Source organism: Rosa rugosa, chromosome 6 (assembly GCF_958449725.1).
Source record: "Rosa rugosa chromosome 6, drRosRugo1.1, whole genome shotgun sequence".
NCBI lineage: Eukaryota > Viridiplantae > Streptophyta > Magnoliopsida > Rosales > Rosaceae > Rosa > Rosa rugosa.
The window spans coordinates 44,753,910-44,779,898 of NC_084825.1; the positions used below are offsets into that span (position 1 = coordinate 44,753,910).

Here is a 25,989-nt window from a genome sequence, read left to right on the forward strand (position 1 = left end):
CAACTTTAGCACATTTTCCTACTTCGGCTAGGAGAAACCGAGCTAAACAAGGAAGGAGGGGCGGCAGACTGACCAAATGAACTTGAAATGAGCTGAAACTCTGCAGATCCATTCTAGACAGCCCAAGGATCATTTCTTATGAAGAGTGCAAGAGCTTTTTTTGAGTGGAAGGCCTTCAAAAAATCAGCCCAATTTTCTACAGAAGCAAAACTGGAAAACTGGACCTGTAACAGGTCCAGCAGCATTTTCGGCCCAACCACATGGAATAAAAATCTGAAAATTTGTCAGGATGATCTACACTCATAGTGGAACATTTCATATGAAGAAGTCGAAGGCATATAATGAAGGCTTGTTGGAGAAATAATTGAAGGAATAAAGGGGCAGAAACTGACCTAAAACCAGCTCAATATTCACATGTTCATGTTTCCTACCCACATGAAGAAAGCTAGATGCTTTTCTTTTTTTCCTTGGATATATTTTTCTACAACAATCTCTTTAGTAGATCATCATCACTTCCATGTTTTTTCACCTTCATGCCTTGCTTTCATTTCATCATTTCTCTATCTTTTCCATATTTTACAAATCACTTTCATACTCCACTTCCATTATTTTTCTTCCACTCATCATTTCACTCTTCTTTTTCTTCCCTATATAAACACCTTCTCCTCTCATTCTAAAACACACACACATTCACAACATCACAACATCTCTAAGATGATCTAAGTTCTCTCTAGAGCAAACCTCTCTAAGAGCAACTCCTCTCCTTCTCTTTCTCTTAGCGGTGATCACACTCCTAGTCCTAGTCTTCTCAGAAGTCGACTTTCAGTGCCACCAAACCCTCTGTCAACGTACTTCGGTCCTAGTCTCCTCGGGAGCCGACGGTAGTGCCGCGACCACAACGGTTACAGAACCAGCCAAGCAAGGGTAACGCCCTAGCAACCCAGCCAAGCTAAAGTCACGCTTTAGCAAGTTCTCCTCACTTCCCAGTGGTTCTCGCTCTGCTCGATCTACAACATCGAGTATCGATTGTGATTTTCAAGAAGCTCAGCAAAAGTCCTCGCCACGAGGCACAAAGAATCCCACGACGAGGTTGGTGCTCTCCTCGTCCACAATCGCTTGATAGAAGTCAGGTCAAGGGACACCCCCGACGACCGCACCGGACGGTGCTGGCACGCCCGCGCAAGAAAAGAGACTGTTGACCAGCTGCAGCAAAATTGGAGCCAAACATTTTGGCACGCCCAGTGGGACTACATCAGAGTCTTTTCTCTTGAAGCACATTCAACCACCGGGCTTCAAAACAAACATTTTGGCATGCCCAGTGGGACAAGGTTAGAATTTTTTTTTTCTTGAAGCACATTCAACCACCGGCCTTCAAAACAAACATTTTGGCACACCCGGTGGGACAAGGTTAGAATTTTGTTTCCTTTTCTTGAAGACATTCAACCACCGGGTTTCAAAACAAACATTTTGGCACGCCCAGTGGGACTATACTAGAGTCTTTTTTCGTCATCATTGAGATGCCAGGGGAAAATCTTTACCAAAAGAAATTCCTAAAGTGAATTGATGGACAATGTTGCCACCATTGGCGATACCGCCATTAATGATGAGTTTATGCCTATTCCCATCCCAGAGGGGGCAAGCATTGATGAACAGCTCGCGATCATCATGGCCAACATCGAGAGGAATAAAGAAAAGCAAGCCAGGGACATGGCCATTTTGATCGCAAAAACAAAGCAGAGGTTTCGCGATTGGGACCTAGAAATTGAGCAGAACGCTCAAGAAGAGGTCATTTATGAGGTTGATTTGCCTATAGGTGGCAATCAACCTAATGGCCTCACTGGTGAATCACAGCCTTACATAGAGGCTACTTATGGAGAACGTCATCAACAAGATTGTTCTTCAGACAAGAAAATTGTCTCTGAACAAATATCTGATGTCTCCACTGATCAAGCCAAATATGTGGCTACTGATCAGATGCATGGGGGGCAAGATATGACCCATGATCATCCCTTTGATCAAGAGAAGTTGGCGACAGTTGGTGACAAAGCCGATCTTGGGACACCGTCATCTTCCAAATTACAATTGGAGATCATGTCTCGTCAACCAACAAAGATACTTGGGGGGCAAGATTACCCCTCTCACGAGCCAAATTCCTCCAAATTCTTCAACGAGAAGTGTCTTTGTTCTTTTCCTATGAGCTCTCACAGGAGGAATTTTTACCCTACAAATTTTGATACACCGGAGCTTGGAGTGAAGCATAGATGGCCTCCCCCGTGGCCTTCTGGAGGTTAGCCAAATATAGTGCTGCTAACTTCTTTCTTTGTTTTTAAATTTCCTGTCAATTTTCAGTTTTCATTTTTATTTTCGTCATTTGTGAATCATAACGGAATAGGTGAAGTCTCTTTTGTTAATATTGGCCTAAACTCCTTATTGGTGCCTAGTTCAGGTCCCTTAAGGTTAAGGGCGGCTTTTATTAACACTTGTTGAACTGTCTTCACACTTATGACCTTTCTCATCTTAGTAAGTATAGCCTATGTGAAATGGTGTCTAGAAAGGGGACAACGTTCATGACAGGTTCTTGAATCCAGAAGTGCGTGCAAATGGGCCTAAACCACTATGTGGGAGTAGCTCATGTCAAAATGGATTCTGCCTCTCTTGTTCGCCCTCCCCCACCTGGCCATTTCAGTAAGGTTGCCCAAAGGATTTGAAAGAAAATTTGTGTCTAGACGACTATACTTGGGCCGCATGTCTAAACCTTGATTCACAATGTCTTATTAAAATTAAAAAATAAAAAAATAAAAAAATACAAAAAGAGTTTCAAATTTGTGCGTCGCGGAGGATGCAAAAAATTGTGTTCTTGCCTAATAGTGGCTGGAACTTGCTAATATACTTAAGAGGTCATTGGTATTGGTCTGGGCACATATACAAGAGGCATTTAATATGCCTAGTATGGTATTAGCAGTGGAGGAGGTCAAATCAATATTTTTGCCAATAATTGTGGCGAAAGCTGGGTTGCGAATTGTTGGCAGCGAAGTGGTTTTAATTACATGGCCTCGCAAAGGATGGTTCGCGAAGGAAGACTGGCGATTAATATATGTATGCTCACTATGTATAATTAAGAGGGAGAGAGGCTACTGTTCAAGTAATTTTAGTCAAGCCAATACAAGTGGCTTTGGAGCAACGACATTATAAGAGGAGTGCCGATTCAAGACCTCTTTAGTCAAGACGAGGACCTTTGACTTCGAGGTCTGGGGGGCAATGTTTGGACCCAAAATGAACATTTTGGCCTGACAAGGCACGTCTTGGAGAAATTGAGCCAATGTCAGTGGCTCAAGCTATATATTGTCGACAAGTTCGAAATATATATTTAGAGGCTAAATAAAGCCTACTATGAAAGCATGGAAGCATGGAAACATGAAAAGTCAACTTTAGCACATTTTCCTACTTCGGCTAGGAGAAACCGAGCTAAACAAGGAAGGAGGGGCGGCAGACTGACCAAATGAACTTGAAATGAGCTGAAACTCTGCAGATCCATTCTAGACAGCCCAAGGATCATTTCTTATGAAGAGTGCAAGAGCTTTTTTTGAGTGGAAGGCCTTCAAAAAATCAGCCCAATTTTCTACAGAAGCAAAACTGGAAAACTGGACCTGTAACAGGTCCAGCAGCATTTTCGGCCCAACCACATGGAATAAAAATCTGAAAATTTGTCAGGATGATCTACACTCATAGTGGAACATTTCATATGAAGAAGTCGAAGGCATATAATGAAGGCTTGTTGGAGAAATAATTGAAGGAATAAAGGGGCAGAAACTGACCTAAAACCAGCTCAATATTCACATGTTCATGTTTCCTACCCACATGAAGAAAGCTAGATGCTTTTCTTTTTTTCCTTGGATATATTTTTCTACAACAATCTCTTTAGTAGATCATCATCACTTCCATGTTTTTGCACCTTCATGCCTTGCTTTCATTTCATCATTTCTCTATCTTTTCCATATTTTACAAATCACTTTCATACTCCACTTCCATTATTTTTCTTCCACTCATCATTTCACTCTTCTTTTTCTTCCCTATATAAACACCTTCTCCTCTCATTCTAAAACACACACACATTCACAACATCACAACATCTCTAAGATGATCTAAGTTCTCTCTAGAGCAAACCTCTCTAAGAGCAACTCCTCTCCTTCTCTTTCTCTTAGCGGTGATCACACTCCTAGTCCTAGTCTTCTCAGAAGTCGACTTTCAGTGCCACCAAACCCTCTGTCAACGTACTTCGGTCCTAGTCTCCTCGGGAGCCGACGGTAGTGCCGCGACCACAACGGTTACAGAACCAGCCAAGCAAGGGTAACGCCCTAGCAACCCAGCCAAGCTAAAGTCACGCTTTAGCAAGTTCTCCTCACTTCCCAGTGGTTCTCGCTCTGCTCGATCTACAACATCGAGTATCGATTGTGATTTTCAAGAAGCTCAGCAAAAGTCCTCGCCACGAGGCACAAAGAATCCCACGACGAGGTTGGTGCTCTCCTCGTCCACAATCGCTTGATAGAAGTCAGGTCAAGGGACACCCCCGACGACCGCACCCGAACGGTGCTGGCACGCCCACGCAAGAAAAGAGACTGTTGACCAGCTGCAGCAAAATTGGAGCCAAACAGTTAGGGTTTTCTCAATCAATTGTGCTTCCGAACAATATTCCATAACTATTTCAAAGTTAGAGAAGCAGAGATTATTTCATCGTGCTTCTAAGTTCGAAAGATCGTGAATGTTAACTAAAACGTTCACGAAGCGCTACCCAAAGGTTTCTAGCGCTATCCTCATTCATGTACTCAAACTAGAGTGTCATCTCTATGTGGCGCTTCATCAGGGTAAGTGCCCTAGAATTATCTATCTCAGTTTGAGAGTCTTGAGCGGTTTCTTTAGAACATGGCTCTTAGATTGTAGACAATAAATCAAGGGCAATTAGGTGGAGCTCAACATTATGAGCCCACATGAAATATCCCATGCCTGTAGAGTTCAATGGAGTAAAATCGAGCTCATTCAAGTTTGACATCCTAAAAAGGAAAGCAAGAACGGATTAGTTTCAAAGTCAATGCTTCCACGAAAACTAATATAAGATTTCTGAGCCTTAATGCTACCAAAAAATCGATTTCCAAGAATATTTGGATTAGACCGAAACAATGATGTTTGAATGGTCAAATTTTGACGCTCACGGACACTCTTAGTCCGTAGCTTACGAACGCTTTTAGTCCGTAATATTTTGATGCTTCACGAACGCTCTTAGTTTGTGGTTTACGAACGCTCTTAGTTCGTATATATAGCGTGAATCCCCACGATTCCGCTTTGATAGAATCGAACCCACGTTACAGAAAGGTGGGATGTAGAAGAAGGGAGGTTGCAAGTCTCCGAAGAAAAAGAAGAAGAAATTAAAGACAGAAAGCAGGAACTTTAATCTTAAATACTTACTTGGATTTCTTTTCTTGTTCTTCTTCTTGGTCTTGATCTTGAACTCGAAGATGATGGCACACGGGTGTGTAGGAGGAGGAGGACTTGCGGCAATGGAGGTGGTGCACGGCCAAGGGTGGTGTGTACGGTTTTGGGGTTCTAGGGTTTGATGTTGCGCAATAGGATGCGTTGTAGAAAAATTTTGGCTTCTGATTTCAGGGTTAGGGCTCGTGCTGATAACGTGTTTTAGGATATGAAATAATTGAGAGAGATTGATGAGGGAATTGTATGTATTCCACTATTGATAATAGGAGCCCTATATATAAGGATTACAAAGTATATATTCTAATTATACAAGGAAAACTATTCCGAATAGGACTAGCTGACTAGGAATTCTAGAACCTTCTCTCATTTTACAATCATAGAACTAATCCTAGTTTGATAAGGCACACAAATATCAATATCCTTCAACACAAGGCAGCATTGTTATTGATAACTCAGATACACTCCCATCAGGCCAGACAGCGGAATAATAAACATTGTTGTTCTCCAGAGGTAAGTGATAATTCCCTAACACTAGGTCTATTAAATGCTCAAGGTGCTCTCTGGAACGCATCCAAGTCACCGCTCTTAATTGTCCGAGAAGATGAGGCACATTATTTTCCACCCAGAACAGGTCAAACAGGCTCAGATTAAAGGTCCGGATCCTTTTAGGTGGTGGTCCTGCAGGGTTGGAATTATGTCTTTTACGTTTGTGAGCATCCGATGGACCAACTTCAGGCAAGCTTCCTGTGGCTTGAGCAGCTAATGGAATCGCTGCAGGCAAGTTGCTTGTAGGTTGAGCCGATGTATGTGTGCCTATAGTATGCTAAACAATCTTCGCTCCTGGCATTGGCATGAACTCAAAAATCCACCTTTCGAAAAGAGCCTTACCATCCCACTCTAGTTTCAACAACTGCATCAATGCAAAGTAGAGAAGGTTTTGGATCTCAATTGGAGAACGACACATTCCCTGTCCAGAACACATGGGGTTATATATATGCAGTGAAAAGCATAAACCAGTAGCTTAAATCACTAAGCTCATCATTTAGATTATTACTTCACCATCAAGGGTACCCCATATGCAAACCCAGATAAATATAAGCAATATTTGATCATCAATATCCGGGAAAAAACATGTAAGAGGCAATCCTAAGTCATTGGAATATCATAAAACTTTAATTTCTGGAGTCTAAATGTTGAGAGTAGTCCTCTATACATATCATAGTTAGTAAAAAACGGGACGCGTATAATTCGGCAAATTAAGAAACGTACGTGTATTATTCGGTTTATCTAGTCTAATGATACTGTCAAATATTCGGTAAAAAAAACGTGATACGGCAAATTTATAAGTTTGAATTATACGTGTATAATTCGGCAAATAGTAGAAAAAACAGGTTCAAAAATACGGATATATAAAACACTATTTTTGTAAGAAAATAACTAATAATCTATTCTAAACTCTTGCTTTTACAAAATCTTCATAAATGCTTTTCCAAGGTTTTTTACAGTTTGAAATATCTATTTACTTATCATATATATATCTTCGGACAAAAAAAATCATAAGAACAAATTTAAATAATGGATATGGTTAGAGAGAGAAAGTAAGAGTGAGGAGAAGACTGTGTCCGGAGAGAGAGAGAGAGAGAGAGAGAGAGAGAGAGAGAGAGAGAGAAATTTTCGTTTTAGTTTTAGCATGCTAAAAGCTCTTCCACCCTTACATTAGTTACATGATTGCAATATGTCAAAAGCAAAAATGTAAAAATAAATTGTCATAAAAAATAATGAAAAAATAAATAAATCTCTCCACTTGATTTGATGATAAAGCTTATTCACGACTGTAAAATTCATTTTAGCTAGTCATGACTGTATTTAGGCTAGTTTGTCTTTGTGATTGACAAAAAAAAAAAAAAGGCTAGTTTGTCTATTCTTATTTACACTGCTTTTTGCCTTCTCTGTAACAACAACAACAACAAAAAATCTGTACAACAATTTTTTTTAATTAATTTTTACACAAGTGTTCCATGCACTACCAGAGTCGTTATTTCATATCTTTCATTTACCTCTTGTCTATATAGTTGTTAATGCTGTAAATATTGATATGGTTCAACATAGTGCTCAGACTCTGTGTCACAATCAAATTTAACAAAATCTACTTGATCTTTGTTGGAGAAAAAAAAAATTACTTAAATTAATATGATATGAAATCCATTGTAGTCAAGCTTATTACATTAACTTAACTAGAGGAAAAAGCTGGCGACTTTCGTTTTTTTTTTTTTTTTTTTTTTGACTCCACCTCTCCCGATTATTGATGAGGTCAAACATATGATTTTCTAAATGGGAAGTCATTAATTGTCTTATCACCCCACTAAATACACACATCCTTTGTTAAAATCTATGTAAACTAACAGTCTAACATATATATATATATATATAATAAAAAATAAAATAAAAACTTACGTATGTGTGAGAAATTGAACGAATCATATTCATGTGTATGGAAATTTAGACATAAATGAAAATATAAAAACAAATTGGATATGTAATGTACAATTCTTTCTTTTTTGAATCAAGCCCCAGGGGCGAAAATAATATATTCATCACAAGCCAGAATAGGCCGTTACACATATCATTCCACCGTCATTTAAGGACATAGACAGACAAGAAAATAGTGGTAGTACCCACAGTGGTACATCGCTCGATTAAACATCTGCAGCTCCCTAAAGCCCATACCCCCTTCCACTTTCGACAAACACATATTCTCCCAAATTTGCCAATAAATACCCCTCCCACCTGGTTTCCCCCACCAAAATCTAGCAATATTCCGATTGATTTCATCACAAGTCCCCACAGGGAGTTGGAAAACACTCATCGTATACGTAGGAATAGATTGTGCTACTGACTTAACTAGAATCTCCTTCCCAGCCTTGGACAAAATCTTTCCCTCCCAGCCTTGTAGTCGCTTCCAAACTCTATCTTCCAAGCCTCGAAACAGCTTCCGCTTATCCCTACCGGTAACCGTAGGAAGTCCTAGATAGCGTTCATTACCCGGTACAACTTTCATATCAAGAACAGCACAACAACGTTCCTTAACTTCCCTCGAAGCTTTTGGACTAAAACACATAGCAGACTTGTCATTATTTATCTTCTGACTAGAGGCAGCTTCATAAACGCCAAAGATTTCCTTCAATTTAGCATAGTCCCCATCGGAGGCATCATAGAAAACTAAACTATCATCAGCGAAGAACAAATGTGATACAGAAGGTGCCCCACGAGCGATAGAAACCCCATGAATCTGGTTGTCCATCTCCGCTTTCCGAAGAAGAGCAGAAAAGCCCTCTACCACCAGCAAAGACAACTACGGGGAAATCAGATCACCCTGACGCAGACCCCTTGAAGGCACAAGTCGACCAAAAGGACGCCCTTGAATTAGAACCGAATATGTAACAGATTGAATACACCCCATTATTAACTGTATAAATCTTCTTGGAAAACCCATCACCTCCATCATTTTCTTCAAAAAATTCCATTCGACCCTATCAGAGGCCTTTGCCATATCAAGTTTCACCGCCACCTTCTGCCTACTCTTTCTTCCACTACGTTTCAAATTGTGAATTACTTCAAACACTACTAGAAATCTGTTCATTTACATCACATCATTTAAATCGGTTAGACTTGCCCACGATGTAAAAAAGTAATTTAACATCGTTTTACGAAAATACCGATTTAAATGTATGTCATTAACATCAGTTCTTAAAATGACTGGTGTTAAAAATTTAGTTCGAAAATTTGCGGGAACCTATATTTGCAAAAAGCGCTAAGTCTTTTAAGTGAAATGAAGAAGCGGGGACTAAAACTCAAAACTTTCACACTTAGAAAAAAAATTGCGCCCGACCCCAAAACTGAAACACAAACCCTAAGCTCAGTGTCGACCTCCATTCTCAACCCAGACTCGAGCTCCTCCTAAACTCGAGCTCCTCTTCCTCCTCCTCACCATCACAATCCTCCCTCCTCCATTCTCAGGCAGAATCTGAAGCGCCGAGATCCCGACCTCGATATAAAATTGAAGTAACAACTCTGAATCCTGAGCCCGGCCTCGATCTGAGATTGGCAGAGTTGAAGAAATTAAAGAGGAATGGTTCTTTCCTCTCAAGCCCCACCGAAGTCGGGGTTGGAACCCTAAACCCGAACACAGCAACCCAGCTGCACTCAACTGCGCCGTTTCTGACTCTCTCCGTGACTCTGTGTCTCGGTCTCCGCCGTCTCTAACTCTCCGTCTCCGCCTCTCCGGTCTCCCATATCCGAGTCTCCGTCTCCGAGCTCCAGGTATCTCTCTCTCCCAGTCTCCCTCTCCGTCTTCTTCTACTCCTCTTCCTCTTCTTCTTCTCTTCTTATCTTCTTCTTCTTAATCTGATTGATTCATGAATAACCCATTTGAAATTGAAATTGAATTCCTAGAGTAATGAAATTGTATGTATGAATGTATCCTGATAATCTGAATATGTTGGTCTGGCCCAGATTGGAGCTACTTTCCCTCTCAACTCAAACCCTAGCCCCTCCTCCTCTTGTCTCACAGCTCGCCTGAGGCTACTGAATGCGATCATGGCCGACGTCGCCACCCAGTCGTGTGCTCGTTGCAGCAAACCCGCCAATCTTCAGTATGTCAATTTCTCACGTACTCTCAAATTTTTTTTTTTTCAATTTCGCTAATCTTTATGATTTTTTTGATTAATAAAGCTATAATCTTGATGTTACTGAATCAGAAATACTTGATTCTGAGATTTCTTGAATGTTCATGGCTTGAAAGATTGGAACTTTTGTTGAATTAAGCTTTAATTTTCCATTTGCAGGTGTCCCAAGTGTGTGGAATTGAAGCTTCCTCGTGAATATGCCGCTTTCTGGTTTGTAATGATTTCCTTCTTTGAGTTTATAGTGGATTATTAGGGTGCCCTGTAGAAATTATAGCGAGTTGAGCTTTTTGGGTTTAGCTTGATCAGGATTTAGATGGATGATTACCAATAAATCGCTACCAGTTGATTTCCTGATCAGTGAAATTTTGGCTATTAAGCCTGGGGAGATAAGAATTGGTCTTGACTTTGGTGTTGGCACAGGAACTTATGCTGCAAGAATGAGAGAAAATAATGTTACAGTAGTCTCTACTGCTCTTAACCTTGGGGCTCCTTTCAATGAAATGATTGCATTAAGAGGTTTGGTTCCGCTGTATGTAACATTGAATCAGCGTCTACCTTTCTTTGATAATATAATGGACTTGATTCATACCGCTGGGTTTCTGGATGGCTGGATTGACCTGCAGTTGCTGGATTTCATCCTGTTTGATTGGGACCGAATTCTGAGGCCCGGCGGATTGTTATGGATTGACCGGTTCTTCTGCAATAAAAAGGATTTGGATGATTTCATGTATATGTTTCTGCAGTTGAGATACAAGAAACACAAGTGGGTTATTTCTCCCAAATCAAAGGATGAGGTCTACTTTTCTGCAGTGTTAGAGAAACCTCCAAGAGCAATCTGATCAATTCATTGTATGGAACTTTCTTTCTTTTGGAATTTACTTTTGTCTAGTCATTAACATACTGGGAATAGGATTTCACTTAGATGTGACTTGTCTTTGTTTTCCTAATTGACATTTGGTTGATAGCTTGGATTATGAGATGTCAATTATGGCCATAAAGTGTAAATCAACATGTCATAAGTTGAATTGTAGTACTGTTAAATGCCCATGGTTTCTTATCAGTCCTTTTTTCTCCCCACAGATAAACATAGGAGTTTTAAATTCTTCTTCTTTTGCAGAATATACTTAAACACTAATTCAACATTTACATCCGGGCCAATTATATTATAACAACAGGGGAAGTGGGGAACCTCTTTTTGCACCCTTACAGAAGAAAAGGAGCAGAAAGACTGCAGGAAAATAGACCAAGTAATTGATAATGTATGCTCCACTTATCTTTTCAGTTGTTGATTCCTTTCTTCAATTCATGAGTTGTTTTTGTCATGGATAATACTTGGTGCACAACCGGGATCAAAGCATAATCAATTTCGGAGTCTTGGGTCATGCGTGATCAAAGAAAAATGGTCTTCACATTGGTTTGTACCATATTTCAAACTCTCACCAGTCACCACGTACCATGCTTGTGCATGCTGTAACTTGAAGTTATGTTAACCTGGAAATTAGGTTCATATCCCTGCAGATAAAGTCTCTATTAATTTGTATGATTGCAATGCCTGCCAGAATTCAATTACTTGTCATTTAACTTCTTTTTCTTGACGTTTTTATACAGAAAAAGATTGGCTTTCAATTCACCAAAGCTAAGTGTCTCAAGATTAATGTAAAAGAGAAGAAAGTCTATTGCCAATCTAATTTAGAGAATGGGGAAAAAGAAATTTGAGTGGACTACGACTACCTTGTAATATTTGTGGGAGCAAATGTTAATACATTCAATACTCCTGGTGTGATGGAGAACTGCCATTTCTTGAAGGTGATGTCCTTTGCAACCTTGTATATTCATGTCTTGCAATACTTTAAAATTATCTCTTCTGGAATGAGGTTTCTCAGGTAGTGGGAATCAATGTATGCATCTTTGTTACTAACTCATCTTGAGATACTTGCCTCATGCAGGAAGTAGAAGATGCCCAGAAGATACGAAGAACTGTTATTGAATGCTTTGAAAAGGCTAGCCTGCCAACTGTAAATGATGAGGAGAAGGAGAGAATTCTTCATTTTGCCGTTGTTTGAGGTGGCCCAACTGAGGTAACTATTTTCTTTTAGTTTCTTTGCACTGGTTGTGCTTTTCTTTTCTTTCTTCTTTTTTTGAATTGGTACACTGTCAACTCCCCCGGAAACATTTAGTTCACAAAATGCTTTTGATTTGTTTGTGAACGTAACCATACAAAGTACCAAAAGCTGGGGCTAACTGAACTCTTTTGTGCAGGTTTAAAGCAGAACAGCAGCTACAATGTCAAAGCTCAAAGCTACAGAGTTTAAACTCAAGAGTGAGGCCTTGGCATTTGTACAGAGTTTTTTTCTTTTCAAAAAATTTATCTTTTTTTACTTTTGAATGTTTTCAGGTCATTACTGGATACTTACTAGCAGGATCTGCCATTGGACCCAGTCACCCAGAGGCTTGAATTTTGTCAGTGAAATAGTCCAAGAGGCTTGTCTTTATTCCTATTTTGCTTGATTGATCGATTCTTTCTTTACGCTTCCCCTATTGACTGTTTCTTCAGGATTATGTTTTCAGTTGTTCCATTTGCAGATTCAAAATCATGAATACTCATGTTATACTAGATTCAAAATCACGAATACTCATGTTATACTAGTTCGGTCTTTTGCCATTCGGTATAGGTGGATCTATAATTTTCTTGTCATTAATTTATGTGTGTTTACATTTGGTAAAGTCCAGTTATATTAGTATTGAGATTCACTGCCTTTTTAGTACCTTTTAAGCTCAGTCATGTCGGTATTTCTTTTCGTTGAGTTTAGTAATACCAAAAATCACTGTCATTAGGTTTATGTTGCACTGTGAAACTGACTTTGTCATTCTCTTGCAGGGCCTTGGATTACAAGTTGTGAAATATTTGGCTGCCAAATATGAAGAGCTAGGGTGTGAAGTGAAATGGATGGGCAAGCCTGATAAGGTGATCTAGTCACATTGGTCTGGTTACTGCTGTTAACTTCACTTCATGTGAACCTTTAGCTTAATACATATTTCTCTTGCACTTGACTACCAAGATGAATTTTGAGCAAGGCTACTTTTTTGCTTTGAAGCAAAGCTTGGTGTAGAAATTTTGTAGATTGTTGCTCATATGTTTCTAGGATATCCTTTGTAGGTTTTGGGGTTTTCTTTTGTGACATATGTTCAATCATGAATTTGGAAAGAAAATTAATGGAAAGCCCCAATTTTTGGATGATTATGAAATGCATTTCTTTTCCCAGCAGCAGCTAGATGCAAACTTAGCTCATCACGCTTGTCAAAATGAAGTGAAGTATATAAAAGCATAACAAAACAGTAATGCCAAGGAAAACGAAGTCACTTGAGAGATTAGAAATCAGTATCAAAATGAAAATCGATGTCTTATGATTATTAATGTATCGAGTTGTGTCCGCAGAACCGATGTACTCAAAATCAGTGCACATCGATTTTACAAAACAAAAACGATGTCTACAATGAAACAACACATCGGTTCTAGAAAAAGTAAGCGATGTACATAAAACCATTGAACATCGTTTTGCTTAAATGAAAACGATGTGCTGTGTTAAATGAAACATCAGTCCTTAAAAAAAAACCGATGATGCCTAAAGATACAGACATCATTCCTAAGAAAATAATGTGCCAAGCTACATGTAAAAATGCCCACGAACAAACAGTACTCATGGCAACTGATGTCTACAAGTGTACTGGACATCGCTTCTGGAATAGAAATCGATGCAAATGTTCACGTAGGTATTGTTCGACATATACTTATTAAGCATAAAATGTGAAAATATGAAGAATTAGACATACCTAACATACAAAAATATTATGATTATAACGATTATACATCGATTTGTTTTTTAGAATCGATGTTGGTTGTTGTCTGAGACATCGGTTAAAAACGCGCTTATACTGATGTCTATATCTTTCTCTACACCCACTAAGACATCGGTCGAAAATTAGTTTAACATCGGTTCTGGGCCGATGTCTATGAACAAAATTCTAGTAGTGAAACGCAGCCACCACATTGTCATGAATAAGTCTATCAGGCACAAATGCACTCTAAAACTCTGAAATAAGACTCACCAAAACCTTCTTCAGCCTATTAGCCAGAGTCTTCGAAATTAGCTTATAAATTATGTTACATAAGCTAATCGGTCTAAACTCGGCGAATCCACTTTCGGAATAAGAGCAATAAGCGTATGATTGAACATCCTCAAACTATCCTGCCCATTAAACACTCCCAGACAAGTCGATACCACATCATCCCCCACAACCTCCCAATACCTCTGATAGAAGATAAGTGGCAACCCGTCAGGTTCGGGAGTTTTCGTTGGACCCATCCCTTTTAATGCCTCTTCAATTTCAGACCTTGAAAAAGGTCGAGATAGAAGTATCTTCTTTCGACCGTAGTTCTACTAGTCACAGCATCAAACAACACTTGGCAAAGAGCACCGTTACTAGCCGAAAACAAACCTTTGAAATACTGCAGGAAAACAAACCCAATTTCATGTTGATCTGTCCTCCATTTGTTATCTTCACCAAGAATACCCCTAATACTGTTAGTTTTCTCTCTTTGCTTAGCGAACTGATGGAAAAATTTTGAATTTCGGTCCCCATAGCCAGTTGACTCTTGAACGTTGACACCACATTATCTCCTCTCTTTGTAACACCTTATCAAGCATTAATTCCACCTCCTGACGTTGTTGAAGAACAGCAACATATGGGATTAATCGTTGAAGACCATCCAATTTCTCCCTAAGCTCCTTTGTTGACTGTCGCACACTTCCAAATTTAGAACTTTCCCAAGCCTTCAAATCTCCTGTCACCAATTTCAACTTATCAACCAAATGACTAACAGACCCTCCTTGCCAAGCGTTCTCAATCACTCTACCACATTCCTCCTCAGCTCCTCTCTGTAGTCCACATTTCTTCAAATAAAAACCGTCGGCGCCGTCGCCTACGTTCCCCACCACTGCCATTAAAGGGAGGATCACGTTCAATCAATAGAGGACAATGATCCGAAGCCATCGTGACTAGATGATGAGTAGTAAAACCTCTCCACTCCTGAATTAGAGGCAGATTCCCAAAGCCTCTATCAATTCTCTCCTTGACATTGGCATCTCCTTCCCTTTGATTGTCCCACGTAAATTCATAAGTCATAACCAGTAAATGCAAAATCATACAACCCACACTCCTCCACTGCATGTCTAAAACACATCCATCTGTCTCTGAGAACGAAGATTGGCCCCAGTCTTCTCCGTCAACTCGAGGATCTCATTAAAATCACCACAACAAATCCAAGGACCATACCATTTTAGAGCTAGCTGTCTCAAAAGTGACCATGATAGATGACGCTATCCCGTATTTGGCTCCCCATAAAAACCAGTCACACGACAAACAGATCCATCCGACCAAGTTACCATAACATCAATGTACCAGAAACACGAAGAACAAAAAGCAACTGAAACATTTTTTTTTTTTTTTTTGACTTTGTCAAGGGGAACCCAAAGGCTTCCTAGGCCCAAGATAAACCTCTTCAACGCATGTGAAATGCTCCAACTGTGCATTATTCCTCCACGTTTAGGATTTAGGCCTCATCTGATGTTATCGGTTCTACCACGTTTCTCTCTCTCTCTCTCTCCCTCCCCCTCCCCCTCCCTCCCCCTGCCGCAATTATCTCCATTTTTTTCTCTGTTTTTTTTTTTTATTTTCTTGTGTTCTTCCTATAATGACCCTTGCATTTTTTTTAGGAAAAAAATATCGTTTTAGTCACTTAACTTTCGCTTGATTGACACTTTGGTCACTCATGTTTATAAAATCTCACTTTAGTCACCCAACTTTAACTCCGACTATCACGTTAGTCCGCCAGTGAATTTTTTCGATAAAAAAAGTCACATGACGCCTAACATGCCATTTTTTAAGGGTTATATTCGTCCTATAATTTCAGAAAATTTCAACCTATATTCAAACCAAAGGTCTCACATCTCTTCAACATCTTAAAATAACCCTTGAAAAATGGCATGAGAGGCGTCATGTGACTTTTTTTATTGGAAAAATTCACTGGTGGACTAAAGTGATAGTCGAAGTTAAATTTGAGTGACTAAAGTGAGATTTTATAAACATGAGTGACCAAAGTGTCAATCAAGCGAAAGTTGAGTGACTAAAACTATATATATATTTTTTTTTTAATTAGATTAGCAGGGTTAATTGTGGTAGTTAGAAATTTGGTAAAGCTTTTTTTTGTTGATACAAAGGTAAAGCTTTTGAGGACTACCCTTTATTGTAGTAGAGATATGGACACAACCTTATAATTAATTGGGAAAATCGTCCAAACAATGTCTGAACTTTTCCAGACTATTAATTTTCATATCTATACTTTGAAAAACATCAAAATGTTACCTGACAATTTAAGCCCGACCCAATTTCTGTACCTGGCAACAGTAATATCGTCAACGGCGTTAACTTTTGAAGGGTAAAATTGGTACTTCGTGTATTCCACATTCTAGTACAGTGAATCAAAGAGTGGAGAAGAGGATTGTTAGATTTCATGGTCAGCTTTCTGCACTTTTCATTGATCAATGGAGGAGCGCACAGGTGGCATCACCATTAACACCGCAAAGCTCGCGATGCCCTGAATCCAGTGGTCGGAGCACCAATCCCAGCTTGCAAAGCCCAAACCCGACTCCACCACTCTTCTTCTTTTTCTTCTTCTTCCCAACGCAACAATCCCAGCCTCACTGCTTCACTCACTAACATAAGCATACGTCAATCCACACTGCTTCACTCATTCAGTAATCAAAAACTATATACCGTTAACATTAACTGTAAATCAGAATTAGATAAGCAAATATATACAAAATCCAAGGGAAAAGAAGAAGTCAGATACAGGGAAATATCTTGGTATTACCTACATAATTTTCAGAAGTTCCAGTAGTAAAATTTAATTTCAGTCACTTTCTGCATACCCAGTTCATACAATTTCAAAATTAAATCACTCTCAGTGGATGTTCCTGGTTAGCTACTATGAATAAGGATAAACTAGACAACATATACCTTAGCTGGCAAAGTAATCTGATCGTCTTCATCTTATCAAAGAAGACATATATATATTACCAGAAATGACTTCCTTTGTTACCAATTCATCATATATTTATTGTCTTACATCACAAAACTTTTCCACAAGTAATTGAGAAATTACTAAAAGCAACATACCATTCATTATATATATGAATTTATCAAAGCTTGTAACTTGCAAGGACAATTCTCTCTCGAATCCACACAGCTCCGGTCAAAGAGAGAGAATTAGAGATAAACCATGCATCTTCTTGATTAAATTGTCCTTGTCCTCGTCTTCTGGTTGCCGCTGCGTTTTGAAGCCATAAACATCCATGTGCCAAACAACTGAGTCTAATCCACGCTAGGTTTAAGCTGCCGGCGGGGAGATCCGAGCCAGCTTTGTAAGCCACTTGCTGTAATTGCAAGGGATGTTCGAAAGAGGAGGACGACGATAACAAATCGGAAATAATGGGCTTAAATGACGAAGAGGCAATGAAAAATTGAAGCATGTTGCTGAAACCGTCGAGCATGAGAGTTCACGAAGCACAATTGACTTCAAGAGGAAGACGATGGCTGACATCATGGATCTGAATGGGTCGTCGATGTCGCAGGCGGCGCATGAGGTGGAGGTGAACTTTTCTAGCTTCCCAATCTTGGCCTTCACAGTCACTCTTCTTCCGAGCTTTGCATGCTGCTGATTATAAAAACCCGCTCTGCATCAAAATCAATTTCTCGTTCTTCTTTCTTTCTTCCTCTAAAGATCACTTCTTCCTGTGAAGTGAATCAATCTATCAGAGAAAGAAAGAAAAGAATTCAAAAGCAGCTGGAAGAAGAGCGTTAACTCCAAAAAACAGTTTTTTTGTTTCGGAAGTACCGCTTTTACCCTTCAAAAGTTAACGCCGTTGACGATATTATTGTTGCCAGGTACGGAAATTGGGTCGGGCTTAAATCGTCAGGTACCATTTTGATGTTTTTCAAAGTATAGGTATGAAAATTAATAGTCTGGAAAAGTTCAGACACTATTTAGACGATTTTCCCTAATTAATTTTGTGGCAAGGTTTCTCCTTTTAAGATTAAAAAACAAAATGCCATGCATGGTTAATTAAAGAAGAGTAAAAAAAAATCAGGAATCCGGATCCTCTCCTTGGCTCTTTTTGGGCCTTGGTTGTCCTCAGCTTTTACTCACAACCGTCCACACCAAATCCAAAAGGTCAATATTATGACACCTCAGCAAAAGTCATTAGAGCAACTAATAACACCAACTTCAAAGCAAACGGCGATTGTTTAACCAAAAAAAAAAAAAAAAACTGACCAAAAACATCTCCTTATTCTCGTCTTTTCAGTTTTTCTTCAATCTCATCTCTTCCCTGTTTGTATCTCTGCAACTATATTACTATATTGGATAAATAGATAGTTATTTGCTCTGGTTTTGGTCATCTATACTGCAAGACAAGTTTTTATACTTTTGTCAATTTAAAGAGGAAATTGATAATGATTGTGATTCGGGTTGGGTGAGAAAGAAAGGGAGAAGGTAAGTGGATGGGAAGCTTATTACAGGAATGAGATCGAGAGAGAAAAACAAAGATGGAAGATTGAAAACATTATTGTTACATGGGTTGAGAGAGGAAGAAGATTGATACAAGAGAATGATGTACGGTGGAAGAGGAAAGATGAAATGATATCATCAATCATTATCATCGTGATCATTATCGACGTCCTCATTTGAGACAGACACGAATCTAATAAAGCCCAGCAAAATCCCCACTCGGATTTCTTAGATTGCTCCCCAGAAAGATTTCAATTGTGAGAAAACCCGTTCTATTGAATAAGCCCTTAAATATATTGATCTTGATCCGTCCTCGCTTAAGAAGAGCGAGGGTTTGATAACTTTGATTTCGGTGAAGCTTGGATTTGATTGTGAGCTCTCCATGACTCGATAATCTCTGAGTTTTAGCTTCTAGTTGAAAGAAGATGAAAGAGGAATTAGAATTGCTTCAATGGAAGATGAAGGATTATGAACTGTGAAAGGGAGGGAGGAAAACGCGCAGAGAGAGAGAGAGAGCAGTGGGTACAAGGCAGCTGTCCAAAGCTTTGTTTTTGGGTTGGAAAGAACGAATGGGCCTATTCACCTATTGTTGTCCAGAATGGGTCTTTGGTCATGAAACATTTTTAGAGACATCACAAGGCTAGTTTGGATTGCTTTCAAGTTCTGGCGAAATACAATTGTGTTCATGATGTATCCGTATTCAATGTTTTTTTTGTTGGGTTTTATCTGAACAAGGTTTTAACGAGGCCACCACCGTTTGTGTTCTTTCAACTAAAGGACTTCTAGATTGGGTTTAAGAGAAGAAGTTAAGACATTTTTTCACTTCTTTCGCTTTCTGGTTATAAGTAATTTTTCTTGTAAAAGATACAGGCAGCGTAGCTAGTTAGTAGTGAGTGCGCTTTTGTTTCCTGACTTTCATATTAGGCTGTGGATTGTCATTTTTGACTCTCCCATACTTATATCCTGTACTTGTATCTCAATTGCGTATAAATGCAACTCATTCTCTCTTCTATAAAAAATAAAAATAAAATAAAAAAACTTAAAACGAAATTGAGGCAGACCTCTAATGTCACTATTACAATACGATACTATAAAAGGTGGAGGATCATCCCACCACACCAAATTAGAACAAGACGTATCATGATTTGCCAAAGCATCAGCTATTTTATTTCCTTCCCGAAAAATATGAGAAGCTCTAAAGTTCATCTGAGAGATTTGGTATAAGCAATTCAACCAACGAACTCGAAGAGACCAAGGGACAAGAGAAGGTGTATGGATATAATCAAGTATTAGAGATGAATCAACCTCCAACCAAATATGTTTCGAATCTCGAACCCAAGCAAGCTTAATGACCTTTATGACAGCCATTATCTCCGCTGCAATCGAACTAGGAATCTCAAGATTTGAGGCAAAAGCTCCAAGAAATTGACCTTTATAATCCCGAAAAATAGCACCACAAGCACCAACTCCCTCTTCATGTTTCCATGATCCATCAGAATTAACTTTCACCCAACCAAGGGAAGGAGGGAGCCAATTAACTTCAACTACTCTGGGAGCACAATGAGGTCGACATGGGGCTCCAAAACACTTCAATATTTGTAGCTCTTGGACAGTATTATGCATGGGACCCGTTGTAAGATGGCTAGTTGCTCTTATATGCCCAAATATAAACCTACAAACAGCTTGAACTGAGAAGCGACGACCATCAAATCTGGTTTTGTTTCTCACATGCCAAACAAACCACAAAATGGAGGTGAAGCAAATTAGCCATAATTCCTTTAATTGAGGACTTCTCCATCCTGTAGACCAAACCCAAAAAGCTCCAAAATAGAAGAAGGAATCAAACCCAACTCAAAAAGTGAGGCAAAGTGATTCTAAATTGCCGTAGTAAATGAGCAAGAGAGGAAGGTATGATTCAAAGTCTCTGAGCAAACACCACAAAGATCAATTGGCCTACCCATAAAATTATCCTGCCAAAAATAAATCTCATCTCCAGACCAATTAACCATTGAGAATTATCTTGGACCATCACCCAAAACTGACGAACACCAGACCATATAGAAGATGGAGCATAAGACTTTCTTCTAGAGAGATTCGGTTACATGTGGACTTCTATGTAGCATAAAGTAAATAACTGGATTTAGAGTTTCAGTTCCTTTTGTTTTTAGTTCTCTACATGAAGAAGAATAACTTGGTAATTGTTAATATACCCTGTAATCCTGTATGGTTTAGTAGTAAATCAGAATTAAAGAGTGCAATGAAAACCAGCTTTTCCTAGCAAAACTGTAATAAAGTGGTCCTTCCATAATAACAAGGATAAAGGGAGTGGTTCAGAAAGTTGAATTACCCATTAAGAAACCAAATATTACAATCCACAAACTATCAAATAACAGAAAACAGTGGATCGATGATTTGCAAGTGTACCATTGTGAGGCAGGCTCTCAGCTTCGATGCTAGTCCCAAATGAACCCACCATGCTCTGTAGTTTAACTCCAACAGCATAAGTGATTAAGTGGTCGAGGAAAAAAAAAATGGAGAAATTTTTTAGCAAGAATTACATTGATATCTAGGCATCTTCAACTCTTGCCCATTTCTATTTCAAATTTTGACACTCCGAGTTACATTACAATTTATAAAGATTTTTTATCTCCAACCCATTAGACCTATATCTAGAACTTATATTTATTTTAATCATTTAACTACAATATGAATTTATATAATCTTCTTTGTCTGCAAAATAGACGTAGTAGCCTAGGGAAGAAACGCGCCACATGCTCACGACTTCTGCCTAGGGTTTTTTTGTCGAGTTTCTTCTCATCCGGCAGCGCTCTTGAGTCAACGCTGGCTTTGCCTCGCCAACGTTGTGCTGCTACGGACGGGTATTGATGGTTATGGTCCTTTTGGCTTCTCGAACTGGCGTTAAGGTTGCCAGTGATGGGTTGGTGAGATCTGGTTCTTCTTTCTCTGTGTTGAGCGGTTGTGGGCACGGAATCAAGGTCACTGTGGGCGGCGCACGCTGGGGTGGATCCAGACGACGGTGTGACAGCAGGATGGTGTCTTTGGAGGGGTTCGGGTGTCGGCTTAGAGATTGGGATCCAGCGTTTAGACCCGGGTCTGGCTGTTTATCGGGATTTTCTGTATGATGGTATTGCGACGATGCTGGTCTTCCTTGAAGGGGGCGGCAGTTTGCTCGATCACGGCAAGCTGTGGTGGTGGACTGTCACTGTGTGCGTGAGGCAGGTTTCTGCACAGGGAAGAGGAGGTTGGGCCTTGGTTTTTGTCTTCTTTTGAGCCAATTGGATTGCTACTAGGGTTTACTGTTTAGTTTTGCTTTTGTTTCAATAATTCCCTTTTGGGAGGCAGTGGACTCTGGCCCGGTGTAGGCATTTTTGTATGTTTGTTTTTTCCTAGTTGGTAGTTAGGTGACAAACCACACTCTGCTCGATCAGGTTTGTCTAGTCTGTGCTAGTTGAAGCTCTTATAGGAGTCTTTATAGAAGTACTTGGTTTAAACGTACCACAATTGTGCTTGGCGTTTAGAGTCAGGTATAATAGATTGCCTACGAGCTGATGAGATTTTGTTAGCATAGACGACTCTGGGCTCATATTGTCTAAACATGATAGTCGCTTTTTCTACCATTCTTATTTATGAAACTAGGTCATATAGCTTGTATAAACTCTTTATTTCAAAAAAATATATATAATAATAATAAATAAATAAATAAATTTATATAGCATTCATAATTATTTTATATCGTCATTAATTGAAAATTTAAAATATTTTTTTATTCATTTTTAGGAATCATATATATTCAGGCAAAGAAAAAAAAAATCTGATTTTTCGGATTTTTTCTTTACTTTTTAATGATTTTTCACTTAAAAATTCATAACTTTATTGTTAACCATTGAATTTAATCCATCACAATTTTCTGACTATTAGATTAGAAATTAGCTAATTATATATTCAGCTAACGATTGATTGTGAAGTAAATCAATCTGAGCCTTTTTTTTTTTTTTTTTGGGGGGGGGGGTAAGGGAATGAAGAGAAAATCTTCGATCTTATTGAATGAAAAATCAATTGGGCCTTTATTTATATGACCACTTGCTGGCCCACAGGCCCAATATACTAATATAGCTTTCGTTCTTGGATTTGGTTCGGGTTTTGACTATGGACCCAAAATGACTCTGTTCGTTTTGTGGGTTGGAGATCAACTTTTTGCGCTTGGGTGTCATTTTGTGTATGACCCCATGAGTTGGAGTTATACTGACTCGATCTTAAAATTACGGAGTTTAAATAACAAAATTGAGGAAAAAAACCATGTATTTGGAAGCAAAGCCGCTCTAACTTTCTTTCTTTTTTTTTTTTTTTTTTTTTTACGTGAAAGCCGCTCTAACTTTATTCACCAAACACTAGTCGCTTGACTTTTTATAAAATACTTTTAGCATAAGCGCAATTCTCTCAAACACGCCCAATGAGAAATGGGTACATGCAGTAATGATAAGTGGACTCGTATAACTTTAGGGGTAATAAGGGACAATATCATGCATTGAATTATTTAGGCCGTGTTTTCGTTTGTGGGATCCTAAAAATGCACAAATGAGGAGTGTTGCTCCAAAGATACCAAAGAAACTCTTTGGCTATTTAAAGCTAATTGCATATGCTTCCTAACCCCAAGTCAAGGGAACATCAACATAGGTATTTACTATGTGGACGATGGAAAAGTACAATTTAGAAAATTCCTTGATATTCAATACAGAGGAAGGTTATTAACATCCTGTTCATGGATTTATCCAAATTTATAAGAAAAATAAATGCCAATAAGGTTTGACTCCTATTTATTGTTCACTTAATATGTTCCTAGCAGTTTCCTGAGATATGTTTTTGCACTTTGGTCATAGACTTATAATTTAGCAATAAATGTTATTTTCTCTTCTATTCTCACATAGTGCACAACTTAAATGTTAATGTACAACACAATATAAAAGTTAATTCACTCTCAAGTCTTAACCATCTGGTAATGCCCAAATTCCAAAAACATGTGCACTCGAACTAAGTAAATCACAGATATAGCAGCCTAGAAACCCTAGAGCTGAGCAGAGAGAGCGGCGGCGGAGGCTTCAGGCCAAACCTGTCGGATCTAGCAGAGAGAGCATCGTCTCGTCGTGGTGATTCTTCGGGGCTTGGTTGAAAAGAGAGTGCACGCGTAGGTTTTGTTTATTTGGCGGCGTGTGGGAGCGGCGGCTAGTTTGTAGCGCATAGGAGGCAGATCGACTCCTCTGGGTGACGGCAGATCCAGACGGTTGCCGATCTTATTGGCCGAGTGTCATCGGTGTGTAGCGTCGGGTTCAGATTGACACTTTGTCGGATTGTCGGTGTTCTATTGATTTGAGAAGCAGATCAGCCTTGGTGCTTCCTTGGTTGGTGGGCGGAGACTGAGCCCAAGTCCGACTGGGTCTGATTGTCGGCGTGTAGCAGAGAGGCAGCGGACCCGGGGACGGTGATGTAGTGCTGGAGAGGCCGGCCGCCGGAGAGATTGGCGACGGCGGTGATGGGGCGACAACAGAATTGGGTTGCTGCTCACTTTACTCAGAGTTGGGTTTGGGTCTTTGGGCCTGGGCTCAAGTTTGAGTTGTTGGGCTTTCTGTTATGGGCCAGTAGGGAGGGTGTTTTACACCCTCATTTGTCACTTAGTGATGAAGGTGGACCTGGCCTGAGATGTGGACATTCTTGGGCTTTCAGGTCGACTTTTGGTCCAGAACCAATCGTTTCGGATCAAGACTGCTACGGGAGTTGGTAATTATCTGGAACAAGATTGGCGTTCAAGCGGCTTATGGATAAGGAGTTGCTCCTATTTGTTGGCTAGGAAGTGACTTTCTATTGGTACCACAATTGCGTGATTGGCTAATGGGAGGTTGGAATATGATTTTGCCCTAGAAGACTTTGGAGTTTCTTTGTCTATAAGTTCGCTAATTATAGCGAGCTTATCAGTGACTTGTAATGAGTTTGCTTTGCTTAGATTAGGGTTCCGGATTTTCTTGCCGGCTATCTTTCTGTAAGTGTAGCTAGACTCTAGCCATTGGCTGAATGCCGGGCTATTGATTCTAATGATATCAATTTCTATTCAAAAAAAAAAAAAGTCTTAACCATCTGGTATTTATAGAAGGGAATGTAACCAAAAATACTCTCTACCTAAGCTAGTTAATGACTAAATGAGGCCTTGAATTTTATGCATGAGAATCAAAAGTGTTTTAAGAGCATCTCCAACAGTAAAAGCTATTTTTTTAGCTAAATCATCTAAAAGTTAAATTTAGGTAGTAAATTTCCAGCTTTTCCTCCAGCAGTGTTAGCTAAACTAAAAAAATAGAACGTGGAGTGTTTAGCTTTTTGTTATTTTCTCTCTCCTCCCTAGCTAAATTTAGCTAGAGATTTTAGCAAAAGCCAAATTTGACTTTCATATAGCTATTCTGCTGGAGTGCTAAACTATCTCAAATTAGCCAAATTTTTAACTTTTTGTTGAAATAGCTAGTCTGTTGGAGATGCCCTAACGTTTTACAGTTAGGAAGAGAAAAGAGAAGAGAGAGAACAGTAGCGGACCGGACCATGTCGTTCACCAGGTGTTTACTACTCCCTCAGCCACAATGCATGCTTCCATAAATTAATGCACGTGTATAATTAGACACTGATACCCTTTTAACTAAATATACGGAATGTACGTTTAACTAACTATGAGTGAGGCTGATTCAAGAATTGTACATTACATATCCAATTTGTTTTTATATTTTCATTTATTCCTACTAACTTTTCAACATTAAAATCTTATTATTGGAGATGTCTAAACTACTGCACGTTGATTTGAGAAGAGTCCATGCACATGACATATGACTTGTACAATTCCTCACACATACGTAAGTACTTTGGATAGATTTTAACAAAACATGCGTGTATTTAGTGGGGTGATAAGATAATCAATGACTTCTCATTTGGAAAATTATGTGTACGTTCGACCCCATCAAGGATCGGGAGAGGTGGAGTAGAAAATAAAAAATAAAAATGAAAGTCACTTTTCCCTCTAGTTAAGGTAATGTAATAAGCACGACTAAAATGGATTTTCTTTCTTTCAATTTAAATAATTTTTTTGTCCAACAAAGATCAAAAGAATTTTGTTAAATTTACTGTGATGCAGAGTTTGTGCAC

At 39.1% G+C, this 25,989-nt stretch overlaps 1 protein-coding gene across 1 annotated transcript; it reads left to right on the top strand.

Annotated features, from left to right (window-relative positions):
- The first annotated feature begins 10,469 nt into the window (after positions 1-10,469).
- On the top strand, positions 10,470-11,107 carry LOC133718430 (probable methyltransferase At1g29790). The gene has a single exon (XM_062145266.1). It carries the CDS (start codon positions 10,487-10,489, stop codon positions 11,006-11,008), a length of 522 nt encoding a protein of 173 aa, XP_062001250.1. The 5' UTR covers positions 10,470-10,486; the 3' UTR covers positions 11,009-11,107.
- Positions 11,108-25,989: the final 14,882 nt, after the last annotated feature.